Source organism: Pezoporus occidentalis, unplaced genomic scaffold (genome assembly GCF_034315485.1).
Source record: "Pezoporus occidentalis ecotype Australia unplaced genomic scaffold, CSIRO_AGI_Poc_V1 ctg130, whole genome shotgun sequence".
Classification (NCBI taxonomy): domain Eukaryota; kingdom Metazoa; phylum Chordata; class Aves; order Psittaciformes; family Psittacidae; genus Pezoporus; species Pezoporus occidentalis.
Genome location: NW_026913104.1, coordinates 3,039,005 through 3,052,202, shown reverse-complemented (window position 1 = coordinate 3,052,202; position 13,198 = coordinate 3,039,005). Strand labels below are relative to the sequence as shown.

General features: G+C 47.2%; 1 protein-coding gene across 4 annotated transcripts; it reads left to right on the top strand.

Annotated features, from left to right (window-relative positions):
• Positions 1-9,970: 9,970 nt before the first annotated feature.
• On the top strand, positions 9,971-13,178 carry TIRAP (TIR domain containing adaptor protein). Of its 4 annotated transcripts, XM_062608809.1 has the most exons (7): positions 9,971-10,049; positions 10,434-10,521; positions 11,334-11,417; positions 11,578-11,645; positions 11,845-11,899; positions 12,126-12,719; positions 12,814-13,178. In XM_062608809.1, the coding sequence occupies exons 5-7, from the start codon at positions 11,893-11,895 to the stop codon at positions 12,855-12,857; spliced, it is 645 nt and encodes a 214-aa protein (XP_062464793.1). In that variant the 5' UTR covers positions 9,971-10,049; positions 10,434-10,521; positions 11,334-11,417; positions 11,578-11,645; positions 11,845-11,892; the 3' UTR covers positions 12,858-13,178. The 4 variants fall into 4 exon arrangements, with proteins under 4 accessions (XP_062464793.1, XP_062464792.1, XP_062464791.1 ...); XM_062608808.1 differs by lacking the exons at positions 9,971-10,049; positions 11,578-11,645 and adding an exon at positions 10,214-10,329; XM_062608807.1 differs by lacking the exons at positions 9,971-10,049; positions 11,578-11,645 and having other exon boundaries at positions 10,364-10,521.
• The last annotated feature ends 20 nt before the right edge of the window (positions 13,179-13,198 follow it).

The following is a 13,198-nucleotide window of genomic DNA, read 5'->3' as shown; positions in this document are numbered from 1 at the left end:
AATATGAGAAGCTATATGGGCCAGCAACATAGCCCACTTTCCACCAGCTATAGATCTGCAGTCCTTAGCCAAAATGACATGTTCAAATATAGACAGGAAGAGGAATGAAAACAGGGGGAGAAGTTTTTGCACAGCATGGAGGCAGTCACTGAGCAGAACCAGGATAGAATATAGCAGAATATAGAACCTGGTCTACTTCAAAACCAAAATACATCTTCTCAAAAGAAAGAAAATCATGGCAAAGACAATTGGACCTGTTCTTCACTCACAGAATATACAAAGCTCTAAGAACACTGAGAAAGGCAGTGGTTGCTCTGCAGAAACACCTAAAGAGTAAAGAGTGATTTCTCCTGCTGGTGAAAGACCCAAGCTACAGCAAATTCTTACCAGCAGAAATGTCTTTTATTGTGCTCTAACTGCTGATAGTTATCACCTCAAACACATCACTCTGGAAGGACAGCAGCCTACTGCCACTGCCAGCTGGATGCAGTTGTGTTTCTGGCCTCCCTTTGGTACTCAGTCAACAGATCACTTTGCTGCTAAGACAAAAGAAAAACACACTGTATATTGTATACACATTGAAACTGTATACACAGAACCTCAGGATCAACCAACACAGCAAGAAACTGACAAAACCGCAGAGCTACAGAAGAGGAATTTCCCAGGATTTCAAGGCCAAAAGAATCTGCCTTCTTCAGTATTTTCCTAGGAACATTCTTTTGCCTATCACAAACCGTTCAGTATTTGACTGACAAATGCACCCTCCCCAGGATCAGCGAACTTTAACACATGGGTGTCCTTGGCTCAAAGGAGAGGCAAACAAAGGAACTGGGAGGAAACAAAGAAGTTTTGAGAGGAAAACTTGAAGGAATGGGTGCAATGCATCCATTTTAGCACCAACATATGCTCCTAAGAGCAAAAGAACTCTGTCATAGTAATATCTGGAAAAGTAGCAAACTTACGTCTCCAAGTCAAATGCTCTGCATTTCAAATGCTGCTTTAGCTCAAAGCCCTCTCCAGGGGCTAAGAGTAGTATGCACCCCAACAGCACCGTTTGGCTGCCTGTGACTCCACCACACCAACATCTTCCTTGAGAGGACAAGATGTACTTTGCAATCTGCTGCATTTTATCAATGCCTGAGTAAAGTTCAAATCAGGTTTGCAAAGCAACTGAAAAGCTAAGAAATGGGAAGATTAACATCATTTCCAAGAAGGGCAAAGCCCATGAACGCCTTGAAACAGATTCACTGTTTCTACATTTAAGACTTTCCAGTATTACAAAAGATCTCAAAACCATGAAGGCAAAACGCACAAACAGGTGTGGAAAGAAAGAATCCTACATTTTCTCACTGGCATGCATAGTATTCATTAGAACTATTAAGTCTGGACTGCACAGGACAAGACGGGTCATTGCATAATAGCACATGTGGGAAACAGCAGGTAGGACCTCCCAGTCCAGTGTAATGATCCTCTGTTAACATCTCAACTAAGGCATGAGGTTACGGTATCTGATGCAAATGAATGTGGAACTGTCCTCAAACACAGGCATTGTTTAACCCAATAAAGTCAGAAAGTATCACTATACCCATCAAACATTGAGTTTATACACAAGGAAAAGTGCAAAGACGATAATACAATCCAGCTGCAAACTGAACTAACTCAAACACACACAGACATCTTCAATCTCATGAGGGGTTTTCAAGTGGCAGTATCACACATCAATCCTTACACTCAGTGCTGCAGCATTTACTCCATTTAATCTGTTTTGTATCCCATTTGTGAGCAGGTTAAAGACATTCACCATGGCATGGCATCTTCTCATCCTAGTGGCTCCCAAATCAAAAATGTTACAGACATCCAGTTACATTCCAAACCTGGGCAGAATATGCCCACTACGATCCAGAACTGGAAAAACTGAGCTGGCAAGCTCTTTGTGTGATAGCTGAGAAGGAAAATAATTTACTTTCCTGGTGTACATACATCTCTTCCATTTAGCCTTGCATGGTCTCTATCACAAGCAGCCTTCAACCTTGTGTAGCTTTCTTAGTACTACATGCATGCCATTCTTATATGAGGCATGAGAATTCATGTAGGAACCACAGCCATGGACCATGCGTGCTAAAGCCTAAAACAGAAAGAGAATACAATTCCTCCACTCTGTCTTACTTGTAAATTCCTTTAGTCAGTGCTGCAGCCTCAACAGGAACAAGCATTGATCTCTCTCAGACAAGGAAGCAGCAATAACTCGATATGCAATGGAAAGAAGCAGATTTGAACTGTAAGTTAATATACCTTCAAGCAGGCTGCTTCTTTTCAGCCTACAACTCTGCTGCAAGCACTCCAAGAGTTAATTTACTAGCTCATAAACCGAGAAATCTTTCTTCAACAGAAAACTGTGCTTTCTTGCTCCAGCCCTAGCCGGACTATACAGGTCAGATGTCCCTACTGATTATGCTGCACTTCAGGCTTTCCTTTACCTCCTTTTACTTCTTTGCACAGCTGTCTCTAGTTTAAACTAGCTCTCCCAAAAACTCAAGCACCTTTCCCCTCTCACCTGTTCTGTTACTAGACAATTCCTGCATTCCAGCCAAGAGGCCAGCAAGATGGAAAGGGAGAGCTGGCTTAAGGCAAGGGGCTACTCTGCAGCAAAGCAGAGAGTAAGGCTGGCAGGTCTGAATTTTCCCCTGTGTTCAAATACAAAGCTATTTTGGAGGTAGCAGAAGAGACACATGTAATATCTAAGTGTAGTATGTATGCAGACATACTACCCTTCGATATGTACGTACACTACTACATACGCTGGCAGCAGTACACATCTTTCAGAGACAACTATACGTACAGCACATTCTTTTCCCTGTAAATCAGTTTTGCAGACCTCATGTAGGATACTCATCCCTTCTCAAAATAACAACTAGGAATTCTCCGTATTACCTTTCTAATTACAGAATACGATGCAAGAGCTGAAGAACTGTTTGAGAGAGCTTGTGATGGATGCTGAGACTGGAGAGATACAGTGAAGAGCTGGATGCCTATGAGGTGCAGAGCGCCTTTACCATCATAAACTCATAAGCAGGGTTCACATTTTGAAATGAAGCCCATAGCCAAATCATTTAGTGAAAATTGTTCTTATTAGCTTAGAAAAGCTAATGGCAATGCAGACACCATGACACTGCTGGCCTGTGTGTTCTCTCCACTAGAAGAGAAAGGAAAACACAGCAATTAATCTTCTCCTACTAACACTCGCAGGTAACTGCTGTTCTCACTGCAGTGTCAACACTTACTGAAAATAGAAATGACTGCAACAGTGCTAGAAAGACAAACCTAACTGAGAGGCCATTTATCCTTGTAATTCTAGGGATTACTGCTCTGCACACAAAGAACTCTGGGCTGGTGGCTCACGAGGGCAATGAGTTCTGCAGATGTGATGTAGCAAAGTAAATCCACACAAACACACACATAAGCCATAAGGAGACAATACTAAGCCTAAATTATGGTGCCATTACACAATGCAGGGCACTCTGATTTACAGAGACCCCAACAATTTCCTCCAGCCCTATCCCTGACACAAACTCCCAGACACTGTGAAGCTGGCTGCATTCATTCCTTCTGATACTAGAGGCTTTCACAGAGGGAAAACCACCTCCACCGAGGTCATGCCCTACTACACCTGCGTTAACCAGGTCACTTCATGGTCTTTTGCCAAAACAGGATTTTGCAATGACTGGAAAACTAGTCCAGACCCACCAGTGAAATCCCCCTGGGAGCAGATATTCTCTGGCAGCACTGCACACCCCATAATCACTCATTTCATCTAATTCCAGGTAACAGCACAACGTAGTTTGCATTCATTATGACACTCTATTTCTTGCTCAGATGGTAACTGAGTTTCCTTCAACTCCACATCATGAAATGAGTGTTCTGAATTAAATCTCTTCTTTCAGCTGAAAAGGTGCAAAACTGAAGGCTGTAAATGAAACCTACATAAACAGAAACGCCAGATGAACAGGTATTTAACACCAGCACTTGTCTAGCTACAGCAGATTCTCTGGACTAACCACAGTCACTACAGCAGCACAAGTTTCCATTTGTTACCTGTGAGATGCTATCTTCAAAGCTCATTTGGCATCATTTAAATGCTCCCATTACTAAGCATGCTATTTTGGAAACAAAGCTCAACTGGACTCAACTTCAGCTGGCTTGGTGCAGTTGAAACCCTGTAGAGTTTAGCCAGGTATTTTAAGTGGAATGCCCACTAGCCCAGTCAGAGCTACATGGTATGTTGTACTTAAGGACAAACATGAATTTTCTAGCAGACCCCTATGAAACCCACAATAATAACAACACCTCCAACAAGATCACAATGAAAGCGAACTTAAAAGCATAACTGCTAAAGGCTTAAGAACAGCAAAGTGCCCACTCCAACTCCCAAAGGCTGCCTGAAAACTTACCACAACCATGGCCCATAAAAGCACAAATTCAGCACTACAAAAATCCTTTGCTTGCTCCGAAGAAGCACAGAGGCAAGTCTGTACCCAGACATAAACCCCACTCTGCTGTGCCCAATGCCTACTAATGTGAGGGTCTCGTTATGCCAACAGCCTCAGACGGGAGGCACCCTCACACCCCCCTCCCCAACACAGTCACCTTCCTGCAACCTGTTCTGCTAAATACATTTTGCAACAGATACATCTCAGTATTTATGCTCCTAAAATGTCCAGGTTCTGAACTGAAAATAGGCTTTTATACCCATAAAATCCCAGAGTGGCTTGGGTTGGAAGGGACCTTAAAGCTCATCCAGTTCCAACCCCGTGCCATGGGCAGGGACACCTTCCACTAGGGCAGGTTGCTCCAGCCCTTGCAGCATCTCTGCACTTGCTTCAGCAGCTCCATGTCCCTCTTGTTTTGTTGCCCCAGAGCTGGATCAGGACTGCAGAGGGAGTCTCCCCAAAGCGCAGCAGAGGGGGAGAATCCCCTCCATGTCCTGCTGCTCACACTGCTGGGGATGCAGCTCAGGATTCTGGGATGGAAGGATGCTTGAGCTGAGATTGGAAGCCAGGGAAAGAAAAGATGCTTTCTGCTGGCTTTACTCTGTCACACTGTAGTGGATCCCCACTGTTAGATTAATAACCACTTGGTCAAATCTCATTCCAACCTCAGTGGGAAAAGCAAAAGGTACTTCTACCAGTCACCTACAGTCAGCAGGCAAGAACCTGAAGCTATCCTGACAATAAAAATACTGGAAGTGATTGCACTATTTATTTTCCCAACCTACGGCTTCTTCAGTCAGTCTGCACCTCTGATCTGGACCAGCCCTACATAGTCTCCATACTTCTCCAGCCAGTAAAACTGGAAAACAGAAAACTTTTTGGGCTATGCAACTGAGAAATGACAGGAAAAACCACATTGTTCTGTACAAACCGAGTATCTTAAGCAGAAATTCCTATGCTGACAGTTTGTCAGGCCTGAAGCCCTGTAAGAATGCTTCATGATCCCCTACACCAGGCTCTTCTTTCTCCAAAGGAAGGAGACATGAACACAAGGCAAGTGATATGAGCTGCAGGGAGATGGAAGGTAATGAAAGAAAGTAAGGGGAGAACTGAGTTATCCTTCTGTAACTTCCCTGAAGGGTTCACTGCTAATGAAAATCCCATAAGAGGGCCATTTATCATATGAGTAAACATACTTGTGGCAGAATTCCTGGCATATCTCACCCAGTCTCAGGGCCTGTTATCCAGGCACTAAATCAAGATCACAGTTACTTGCCTGGTAGGCTGTGTGGTCTGCAAACCAAAGAGTGTGTGAGGACAAGGCCATGCAGACCTGAGCAAGGGCAAGAGCCAAAGCAACGGTGAGCTAGGCACAGATCACAGAGATCACAATAGAACAACTTGGACTCAGCAAAAGCTTTTGCAAACTCCCCTGGTCACAAGGAGTGCTAGCAGGAAAGTTACTACTTTAAACAACAGAATATTAAGCCCAAAATACAGTGCAGAGATGTTCTTTCAGATTACTCCAGCCTCAAGCTGCTAGTTCCCGACTTCCCTTGGATCTAATTTGATCACATTGATTATCTTCGTCGTCCCTACTAAATCAAATCCTACTTTGGAGGAAAACTCATTATACCCTGAACAGACAGAATGCTCCCAAGACAAATCTCCTCCCAGCTGCCAGGTAGAACTGAGCTTTCATTACAGGACAGGCCAACTGGGGCACGGAACTGCCCCCCATTCCTTCTCAGCACCACCCAGTGAAGTTGAATAGTAACTCAACGGGGAAGTAGGCCTCCTGCTCAGACCACAGCTGGATCCAGCTTGCTCACTGCCAAGATTAAACTCCTGCACAAGGTGAGTTTCTCCTTGAGTGAAGGATCTACACAGAGCCCAGTCTCAAATTTCCTCCCAGTTCAGAAGGTGAGTGTGATGGGAAGGACAAAAAACACCAGGAAAGAATAAAAACCAAGGGGAATGATTCTGCTCTGTGAATACCTCCCTTCCGAGCTCAGCTGAGCATTCTGGAGCTGCAGTTTGTTAAGAGAGGGTGGAGAAGCCAAGGTAAGCAAAGAGTTTATAACACTACGAAGTCTTCCTCATTCTTAGTTCCTGCTGACCTACAAGGAACAGGTAAATACACTGGGGGAAAGCTCCTCAGGGCAGTAAATCATTGATGGGAGACATTTGCTGATGGACTTATCATGGACCAAGTAACGTAATTTACATCTGAAATTCAGATTTATTTCTCCAGGAGAGAGTTCAAGGACTGTTAACCTAATGGACAACACTTCTGGTGCTAAAAGAGAAGAACATTAACCCTGGCTTCTCTGACAAGAACACGGTCCTGGCCTCACTGATTTCATGTAAATGGAGTAAATCCAACCGCAAGAGAGGACCAGGTCTTTTTACAGTTACAGTTTCTAACTTCTGAAGCAGTGTGACAGTGTAAATCCAAACAGCGAATATCCACTTTTTCCTCTGATCTCTCCCCTGGTATCATTTGTAAGCATATTCATTATCTGGCCCTTCTCCAGAAAGCTGTTAGCCCAGGATCTACATGTGGGACTGCGGTAATTCACCCTTCCTGCCTTCTAATACCCCAGCACAGCTCAGCCTGTGGGTGCTAAAGAGCTTGGTGCTTGAGGCAAACTGCTTTTGAAAACAGTTTCTTACACCTAGAATCATAGAATAGCTAGGGTTGGAAAGGACCTTAAGATCATCTAGTTCCAACCTCCCTGCCATGGGCAACTGGCCTCAATGTCCAGCGTAACAAGAGGCCCTTGACTTCCCTGTTGACCACAACCCAGTTATCAGCTAGTACCAACCCTGGCACCATTGACAAAGGCCAACCTGTCAGACCTACGTACAACGGCTCTCCAGTAGAATTTAGTTAAGAGCCGGGCACCTGGAAACCACCAGCCTTTTTAATGCTACGTTCTTCACTTTATCTATGTTTGGTTTGGCAAATTTGCTTCCAGAAAAGCTTATTAGCAGCTTTTCTGCCACTAAGATTACCACAGGTGTACACTTGGTGTGCTTTTGGAACTCCAAAATACAGAGCTCTTCGCTCTGTTGCTCAGAAGTGTAGGAGTGATGGGCTGCAGCAGATTTCTCACAGAGAACAGTGCATATTTTGTGCTATTTTGGGCTTTGATTTGTCAGAACTTACACTGGCTAACAGATGGGTGAGGGGGAGATTGGGAATCAATGCCTATTGCTTTTGGTAGATAAAAGTGGATTCTCCAGGTCTTTCTTTTTCAGGGTCTGATACTGCCGGTCAGTGAATGGTAACAAGCAAAAGCAAGTCTCCTCTTCCTCAGTTCAAGCTTCTTCCAGTTCTTCTAATGACCAGACTGGATACCTGACTGACTTTAACAAAAGATTTTGTCCTCCTTAATTTATAAAGTCATCTTGTCTATCTGCTACTCTTTCAGGGTTATTCCTTTCCTCTCCTAGTGGTAAGTAACTACTCCCTCCATCTGACTTTCATTTCCTCCAAAGTAGATACTATTTAGCACTTCCCTAGTAGCTACACAACCTCATTTTACAGCTCCATTCTGCAACTGCAATCAACAGCTGTTAAAAAATACACTTTGGAGACCTTGATGTTTGATTTGAAATGCTTTCAGCAACAGAAGAGTAGCATAAAGTTGTTTGTGAGTTTATTCAAGCTCAACGTACCACTGGGTGTTGCATAGAGGAAAGTTCCCTTCTCACTGATTAGGTTTTACAGCCCCTCTTGGTTTTTAAGAGGAGCCTTGAAAAAGGAAGCCTTATTGGTCCATCTACAGCTTTTGCAAGATTATTGAAGGTTTTATATGCAGGTTTAATATGTTTGACATTGCATTGCATGTATAGAAGCACTTAGCACAGCAAAACAGCAGGACTGCTGATTCAGTGGGATGGGAAAGATGGGACAGGGTCCATCCCCTGGGGACATGACCCACCTGAGGAGTTCTGAAGTTATTTATAGAAGCTGGTCAGGTAAAAGTTGAGCTAAAACTACTAAGGACTTGTTTAAGAATTCCAGAAATAAACCTACTGGGTCAAAGCTGAACCAACCTGAGGCTGCAGCTTGTCCTTCTGCCAGTTCCTGTGATTCACGGCACAACCCAGTGTCTGCAAGGATCAAGGCTTCACTTGGCAAAGTTACTAAGCACATACTTGGCTTCAGACTGATTCAGTGATGAACTAGCTCAGTGAGACTCTTCTTACAGAAATGAGGCGTTTGCTATTTCAGACTGCCGGAAGCAACCCATCAAATTGTTTCATCAAGGACTAAAGCAACAAGCAGAAAGGTGGCCTCCAAAACTCGATACCAAACACCTCCTTCAATCTGCCTTTATTAGAGTTTCCCATTTTATTTGGAAGGAGAAGCCAACAAGTTTTATTCTTGTTGCCCTGTGGTGAATGATTCCTTTTACCTGTGGTAGAAACACAATGTGCTCGTGTATAGGTGCACTGTATCGAACTGTGTTTTTATAGGAGGCAAGGATTAACCAGAGAGTGAGCACAGGCAGGGGCAGCAATGCACACCATCAGGAACATTATGTGTCTTTGTTAAGAGATTGGAGGCTTGATGACAGTCTCATTCTGGAAGACAGAATCAGCAGAAACCACCCAGCTCATTTCAGAACTCAGAGCCATGCAAAGCCATAAACCAAAGAGGTTCCTCTTCACGGAGCTCAACCACAGCTTCCTTCTCACAGCCGCAGCAACATTTGATGCTGAACTTCACACTGAATGTTGAAAAGGCCCTTTTCATTTCCTGTTAAGAGAGGTGTAAGTCAAAGCTATCAAAGGAAAACAAACAGCCCTGTGATCCTTCTCCAAGTCCTGAATTTAAGTGACCCTGCACTTGATCGCTTTTATCAGCAGTCCCAGGGAAATTGCACCCTTCCAAATGTGAGGAGCCTTCACAGCCACTCCAGGCAGCGGTGGACTTCCAGAGGATCCCACAGACCACTAGAAAAAGAGCTATGAATAGTAAGTACTTCAGAAGCAGAACAAAACCCGTGGTTGCACCATTCCTCTTTTTATTTGTTCTTTCCTTTCCAATGAGCTGTCAACAGAGCATGAAAAGAAACATTGGTCTTTTCATTGATATTCTTTGCATTTGTGGGAAAAAAACAACCCAAACCATTCTGAAACTCATGAATGTTTACTCAGAACTTAAGTGTGCTTGTTCAGAAAGCCATGGTATTTCATGGTATAGCACGAAATGCGATTTCCCACTGCCTTCCACAAACATAACCAGGAAGCATGTGTCACAGGTATAACTCATCACCTGCCTGGGCACCAATTCCCTGTGGATATCACCGACACCTACCACTGAAGCTGCTTTTAAGTACCCATTGATACCCAAAGCTATGAATAGAGCAATCACAGCTGGCGACTAGACGAGACGCGATTGGTCAACCCGCTCTCACTGCGCCCTCCCATTGGCTGGCAGAGGACCGGACGGGACCTTCCTGTTCCCACGACGGAAGGGGAGAAGAGCTCCAGGCTGCGCGAGGGGCGCATGCGCTCGTGTGTCGCGGTGTGTGCGCGGAGGGGCAGGTTGGTATGGGGGTGCCTGCCGGGGGGCGGTGTGAGGGGATGGGGTCCGCTCCCCTCTGTTATAAGGGGTTGTTACGAGCGTGATTGTGCTGTCTGACCCCCCCAGGGGCCTTCCGACCTCCTTCTGCCAGTGCCTCTGTGCCTGTGATAGTGTTTCTGGTGTGCGAGCGGCGCTTGACCTCCGCTGGCAGCTGGAATGCATCTGTTTGGGGTTGTTTAGAGCTGTGTGTCACTGTATTAGCACCATAATGGAGTGTGTTGGTTATGGGTGTATTTAGAGGTAAAAGTAGCCCTGTTCTCTCACCTGAACGCCTTTTGGGGGTTGGCTTTGACTCTGCATTGCACTCTTCCTATTCTCAACCTATTTCTTAATGCTCTTTGCAGGCAGTTGACTAGGACACAGGCTTCCCAGTGATGACCAGCCCGTAGCTGAATTGTGGTTGTGCTGCTAGGGGACTTCAACGTGTTGCTGGTGGGTCAAGGCATGTTGTGAGTCAAGCTGTGCCTCCTTAATTACACTGCTCCCTTTAATAATGATGGTATTATAGTGAAGGCAGGGATGGGGAGCCATCCAGTGGGGACTCAAGGTTTGGGGGGGTGATGCTCACCCTCTGGTAAAGCAGAGGGATGAAGGTCTGGTGGCTTGGGGGTTGACCCACATATGGGCTGGTGAATCCCGTGGAGCATGGCATGTTTTGGGATGGGAAGAAAGAAAAACAGCTCTGAAATCAGGGTGATGAGCGCTGACTGTTATCTTCATGAGTGCATTGAGACGGGTAGAGGTGAGGGCCAGGCTCCACCAAGGTGGGGACCCATAGTTGGTGCTGTGACAGCCATCATTCTGCTCCAGAGTGAACAGTCAAGGGGACACTGACCCAGCTTGGCTATGGCAGTGTCACAGTGGCGGGCAGAGGCTTCAGTGTCCATCTCTGAGCTCAGCTGGGGTTGCTGGTGCATGCTGGGTGTGGTGACGGATGTGGGAGGGAGGCCCCAGGGAGGGCTGAGCTGCTTCCCCTGCCTGTGCTTCCGTATGCCCGGCGGAACCCGGGCCTGCCCCCAACTGGGGGGATCTCGGGGGGAGCCCAGGGATGGGGCGGCTCTTCCACACTGTCCATAGGGAAGCTGGTGGGTGCCTCTGTCCTCCCCTCACCACCTGGGGCTGCTCCATTAGGAGCTGTTCCCAGATGGGGAAGCTGTAAGGGTGGATCGGCATCGCCATTCAGCGTGGATCCTGTTAGGCTGCGGAGGGAACATGTTGTATCCTAACTCTCCTTTCCCACCTAGGTGATCCCTGAAGATCCTCCTTGCTGAACTCAAGCGCTGATGTATCCCCCTTCCTTGCTCCGGTGTCCATCTCCTGCATCCCAGGTAGGCACACCCTAAACTTCCCCCCCACCACCATACACTATCCTTGAATAGCAAAAGCTTTTCACTATTACTAAGCAACGGCTTGCTTGGGCTTCAGCCAAGCCCTCTTCTGTTTGCCTCAGCTGGTCAACCCATGGTGATCCCACTTCTCCCTCCACAGGATCCTTTCCCCACCGTCGGGAATGAGGCTGTCTCCTGCCCGTTGGCTCTCAGCCTCGCTCACCACGGGTATGCATCTGGTAAAGAGCAGGAGGGTTTGAGCTGCCTCTTCCTGGCAACTATTGGGGAGGTGGGTGCAGAGAAACCCTGCTGGGGGTGGTTTTGGGGCTGGGATAAACCCCACTGAGCTCTGGGGGCTGAGGCCTGCTGCAGGCTGGTTCCTGCTCTCCTGATTTCTTCCTTTATCCCTTCTTCTTCCTGCTGGCAGGAGAGGGTTCAGGCTGGCGATCGGCAGCTGAGCAGCGCGGTGCCCGTTATGGCTGGTGAGTGCTGGGGAGTGAGCACTCTGAGTCTGTCCCCTCCCCACCAAAACATGCGGGTGCCCACATGGGTGCACCCACGTGTCATGGTAGCAGATGTTTTAGGGGCTGGGGTGGTTTTGGGGGGTTGGGGTGAGATCCCATCTGGATCTTCCTGTCTGGAGGTGTCCTGCTGAAGCCACTGGAAGCCCCCCCCTAAAACCTCCCTATGGTCTCCCTGGCTCTGCAGGTTGGTTTAAGCGGCTCCTGCACAAGCCCAAGCCGAGGTCAGTGGAGAACAGCCTCAACACCAGCCGTTCTGCTTCCTCATCACCTTCCTCATCCTCTGCTGAGAGCTGCAGCTCTTCTCCCAGCACGAGCCTGACCCGGTCCACCCGCCCATCACCCATGTTGATGTCGGACATCACCGCCTCAGGCAGCGCCCGCTGGGCTAAGACCTACGATGTTTGCATCTGCCACAGCGAGGTGGACCTGGAGGTGGTGGAGGAGCTGGTGTCCTACCTGGAGGGTCAACCTGAAAGCTTCCGCTGCTTCCTCCAGCTGCGGGATGCAGCGCCAGGCGGCGCGGTGGTGACGGAGCTGTGTGATGCTGTGCAGAACAGCCACTGCTGGGTCATGCTCATCACCCCCGGCTTCCTGCAGGATCCGTGGTGCAAGTACCAGATGCACCAGGCGCTGGCGGAAGCCCCAATGGCCAACGGGCGCACTATCCCTGTGCTGAAGGACGTGGATCGGAAGGATTATCCCAAGGAGCTGCGAAACCTCTACTACATCTACATGAAGGAGAACAGCTTCAGGCAGATCAGGGACACCGTTGTGCGCTGTGAGTACATCACTCTGAGGGTGTAAAGACCATGTCAGTTTACTCACTTTAAGCTTAACTAGTTGCTTATGGGGCTTATCTTCTGCCTCTGCAGATCTCCAGGACCTGTGCCGGAGCTCCGTGAGCACAACAGAGTAGTGCACAATGGATCTGGATATAGTCGCATCCCAAGGGACCTTGGAGCAGACCTGGGAACTGAACGTGGACACTCGCCTACATCCCTGGAGGACAGATGCCCACGTCTGTGTGGCCAAACCCCCCTCAGAGGGGAGAGGGACATCCTGGTCCCTACTGCTTATTGTGCAAACACTAAGCTCTGATGTTCAGAGGCTCCGGGAGAGGGGGGGTGTCTTCAAGGCTCCTGATGGGGCTCAGACCCTCAGTAAACTGACACAGCGCCTGCCCGGCCTTTGCACGCGTTCTCTGGGACAATATAAATGCAGAAGTTTGACATTTTGAGTTAGTTTTAATGTTCTTTT